The sequence below is a fragment of the Trichechus manatus genome, unplaced genomic scaffold (genome assembly GCF_000243295.1).
Source record: "Trichechus manatus latirostris isolate Lorelei unplaced genomic scaffold, TriManLat1.0 scaffold00030, whole genome shotgun sequence".
NCBI lineage: Eukaryota > Metazoa > Chordata > Mammalia > Sirenia > Trichechidae > Trichechus > Trichechus manatus.
Genome location: NW_004443966.1, coordinates 19353659 through 19357926, shown reverse-complemented (window position 1 = coordinate 19357926; position 4268 = coordinate 19353659). Strand labels below are relative to the sequence as shown.

The 4268-nt window shown below is 44.9% G+C and overlaps 1 protein-coding gene across 2 annotated transcripts in view; it reads right to left on the bottom strand.

Annotated features, from left to right (window-relative positions):
* TBC1D21 (TBC1 domain family member 21) overlaps positions 1-3462 on the bottom strand; it is an 18724-nt gene extending 15262 nt beyond the window's left edge. For both annotated transcript variants that reach the window (XM_012555096.1, XM_004374732.1), the window contains exon 1: positions 3403-3462. In XM_012555096.1, coding sequence (XP_012410550.1) covers positions 3403-3462 — 60 coding nt within the window. The remainder of the gene's footprint in view (positions 1-3402) is intronic.
* Between the last annotated feature and the right edge of the window lie 806 nt (positions 3463-4268).

The window sequence follows — 4268 nt, the reverse complement described above, 5'->3', positions numbered from 1 at the left end:
GCGGGGAGATTTTTATGTGTGGAGCTAAGATGGATATGGGAGAGAGGAGAGAGGAACAGGAGCCAAAAACATACAAAACAAACAAAAAAGAATGCTAGAAGAGCTTGCCGTTGGAGTGGAGAGATGAGAGACTATGAAATGGAGAAAAACAGAAAGGGGAAGAGGAAGAAAAGATAAGAATGAATAAATAAAAATCAGAAAGGTTCTTCTAACTCACTTTTAAAGATAAAACCAAATAATGCAGGAAAGAGCAAGAAATTAACAAAAACATAAAGCATAAAAACAATAAAAATCTGAACAAAAAATTATGAAATAAATGTATTAAATTCTCTTAGTAATTGTAAACACTTAAAAAGAACTGATGATGTGCCAGGCACTGTTCTAAGTGCATTATGTATTTAAACTCATTTCCTCACAACCGTCTATGAGGGTGCTGTGGTTGTGTGCAGTTGAGTCAAATCCGACTCATAGTGACCCTATATGACAAAGTAGAACTGCCCATAGGGCTTCCTAGGCTGTAACCTGGGACCTGCAGTCCTTTTCTTCCTCAGAGCTGCTGGGTGGGTTTGAATTGCTGACCTTTTGGTTAGGAGCTGTTAAGAGCTGAGCACTTAACCACTGTGCCACCAGGGAAACTTACCTATGAGGTAGGCATGGCTATGACACTGTTATACAAATCAGGGAAGTGAGATCATAGGAGGGTTAATTAGCATATTCAAGGACACATGACGTTATGCATTTATGAAAATCCATAGGACTGTACAACACAAAGAATGAACTCTGATGTAAACTATGAACTTCAGGTAATAATAATATATCAATACTGGTTCATCAAAAGTAACAAATGTACCCCGCTAACGCAGGCTGTTAGTAATAGGGGGGACTTAGTGTGTGTGTCGGGGTGGAGGTGCAAAGAAGGAGTGTATGGAAACAGTACTTTCTGCAAACCTAAAACTGCTCTAAAAAATAACAAAGTCCATTAATTTAAAAAATAAAATAAATGGTTAACAAAGATATGTAAAAAAGGTAAAAAAAGGAAAGGGTGGCAATATTAGAATCAAAATAATATGCACAGCACAACATAATGGCAGATGAGGCATCAACACAATATGGCAGAGATAATTAGAAACATCACATGCAGGCATCTGCTGAGTGCTCAGAGAATTTGCATTTCTAAACCTCTACCTGTCGCAATTGACCATCTGCCTACTTTGCCATGAATTGGTTTACAAAAGGTTTCTGCCTCCTCCTTCCAGGAAATTCCATTCCTCTATGCCCAGCACTTCCCTGTACCCCACCTCCAAACCTAAGCAAACTAGAGGCCACCCACAAGAATGTCCAAGACACTTGCTAGCAAGCCAAGGACCAGCCCAAGAAGCCTGCTGACCTGCAGAGAGCTAAAGGGAAAATGTCCCCATGGGAAGCCCCCTCCCTCTCTTCTTTCATGCATCCATGCTCCCTGTCTATGCCAGAAATCAGAGAACCAGTATCTGGGGTCCTTCAAAGTGATGGAGGTTGTCAACTCAACGGCGTCTCAAACAGTCTTCATCCTCCCATATTCCCCCATTCCTTGCTCTGCCAACACATTGTCCAACCCTCTGGGTACAACGGCCTGGTAATCCATGAGGGGGAAATATGTGGTCCATGACATGCTGGATGCCCTTCAGCTCTGCGGTAGAGCTCCTTTTCTAGTCTCTTGGCAAGAGTACTGCCAGGTAGAGCAGTTGTAGAAACCTCCTCCCACCTTCAGGGTGTGCCTAAGCAGGTTAAAGCTCTCCACCAGTGACCCTGGGAAAACCTTGCCGGTGCTTCCTTTGGAGAAGGGGGCCAGAAGTGAGCCTAAGAAGATCAATATCCTAACAGCTTCCTGCTGCCAGAGGCCTTGGCTACAGGCATGCATTTCCCCACCCCATTTCCCCCTCTGCATCATTAGATCGAGAATTTTCTCCATTCTTTTTAGTAAAGTGGAAAAAGCACCGGAGCATGAGGAAAACTTTCTATGAGCGTTTTTGACGCCGAGTTGCTCTGAATACCCGTAAGTAATGGAGCCTCCGATAAATCCTGCGAAGGGTCGCTGGCTCTGTTTAAGGTTCTCAACCTCTTTTCCACTCCAGTCCACCTGAGGGACAAGGCACATTCTCAAAAGTAACAGTGGCTCACTCTGTCAATGATTCTCACCAGAAGGAGAGGGGGATGGCCCTGGGAGGGCAGGCACATTAAAATTGGGAAGGGGATGGTCATACGTGCAACTTGAAAAAGTCACCTGGGTAATTATTATCAACCCAGGTGTGCAGGGTGCATCATCAACATAGCATAGTGATGAAGAGAATGGTTAAAAGCAGTGGTTCTCAAAGCTAGCTGCATATCAGAGTTACCTGGAGGGCTGGCTAAAACATGCGTTACTGGTCCCCACCCCCAGGGTTTCTGGTTCAGAAGATCTGGGGTGTGCCCCAAGAATCTGCATTTCTTACAAATTCCCAGAGAATGCATATGCTGCAGACCTGGACGCCACATTTGGAGAATCACTGGTTTAGAAGATAGACCCTATAGTCCACCGCCTGCGTTGAAATCCTAGCTCTGCCACTTACTAGCTGTGTGACTTTTGGGAAATTACTGAGTCTCTGTGCCTCAATTTTCTTATCTGTAAAGTGAGGATAACAGCAACTTCCATCACATAGGGTTGAGATGAGAACGAATCACTATAAATAAAGCATTTAGAACAGTCATTGTACATAATACGTGCTAGATGAGAGTTTGTAGTTATTATCCTTCTCTAAGTTCAGAGAAATGAAGAAAGAGATAAAGAAAATGAAAATCAAGGCCTGGTGAAAATTTGCAATAAACCAATAATATGTAAAACTCCGAGAGAGAGGTGCCTATTTTGCATTTCTGCTTTTTATGTATCACTCTCTTAATCGCAGTGATTAATGAGTCTTGAGAGTTGCTAAGGTCATTATAATCAGTTAGTATAATTTTGAAGAAGATACTGTGTGAAAAATTTTTGTGACTGAGGCCGACGTCTAATGAATCTTATTAACTGGGCTTGGAACCACCCACTAACAAGAGCATTACTGCCACCTGGCGACAGCATACCAAAATTGTTGGCAGAAGCACCAAGGAAAACTTAAGCAGCCTCTTCAGGACTGAACTTGCAAACCTAAAACTCAGTAAAGTTAGAATGCCACAACTGGGGAGAAGGTAACACTGGCTTGGGGAGAAGGGTGAGAGGGGACCTGGTGTTTCTCAGTCCTGTTGTTGGTGCTGATGACGAGGCCAAGGTAGTACCAGCCCTGCTCCACCTTCTAAGCCAGCTCAGGGGTCTAGCCCTTCCCACCTAGCGAGGGAAATGACGCCCTTGCAAACCAGAGGTTGGGGAGGGAGAGACAGATAAAGAACACGCACCAGGATGAAGGAGGCTGACCGCCTGGCCGAGAGGCTGTTTTCAGGAGAGAGGGTGGTCATGGCCCCTGCTTGCTGTCTTCAAAGCAGACTCTGAACGGAACTCACCCTGAGCCCTAAATAATGCTTAATTAGCAGGGGAAGGTGATCTGTCTTTTTTCAGGGATGATTTGCATTCCCAGGAGGAACCAGGTCTCTCCTGACCTCCCTCACCTGAACAGAGCCAGCCAGCTGTGGTGTCACAAAGCCCCTGGAACCCTCATCACAATGACCTTGGAACATCATCAACATGAGAACATGGGAGTACTCATACACTCCCACCTGTCACCCAGAAAAACTTCAGTACATACAGGATGTGCAATGGAGGCTGGTTTCAGAGGGCACGGAGATCAGTGTGGGCTGGGTTGGTCAGGGAGGGCTTCCTGGAAGAGGTGGGCTGTGAATCCTTTTCTTATCTCTGGCCCTCCCTCCTCTTAGCTTGTTATCCCACCAGACCTGTACTGGAGAATGCCTAGAATCTGAGCTTTGGGTTTCTTGGGCACCACTTTCAGAGGTCCAGAGTCAGTATGTCTGGGCTGGGGGCCTGGGAAACTGTATTTAGAAAAGTTCCCATGGTGACTCAGATTCCAAGCTTTCAAAGAGAAGCTTTCTGAGGGTAGGGACCAGTTTTATTTGTCTTTGTGTCCAGAGTACTTAAGATAGCCCCCGACTGACTGAATGAATGATTTAATTGAATGAAAGAATGAATGAGCTCGTTCTCTCTTAGATTTCATCTCAGCACCTGTGGCTCAGAAGAGGGGAACATCCAAATTTGAGGTCAGAGTCCAAATTCCACCTCCGAGCTCCTGATTCCAATTTGGATTCTCCAA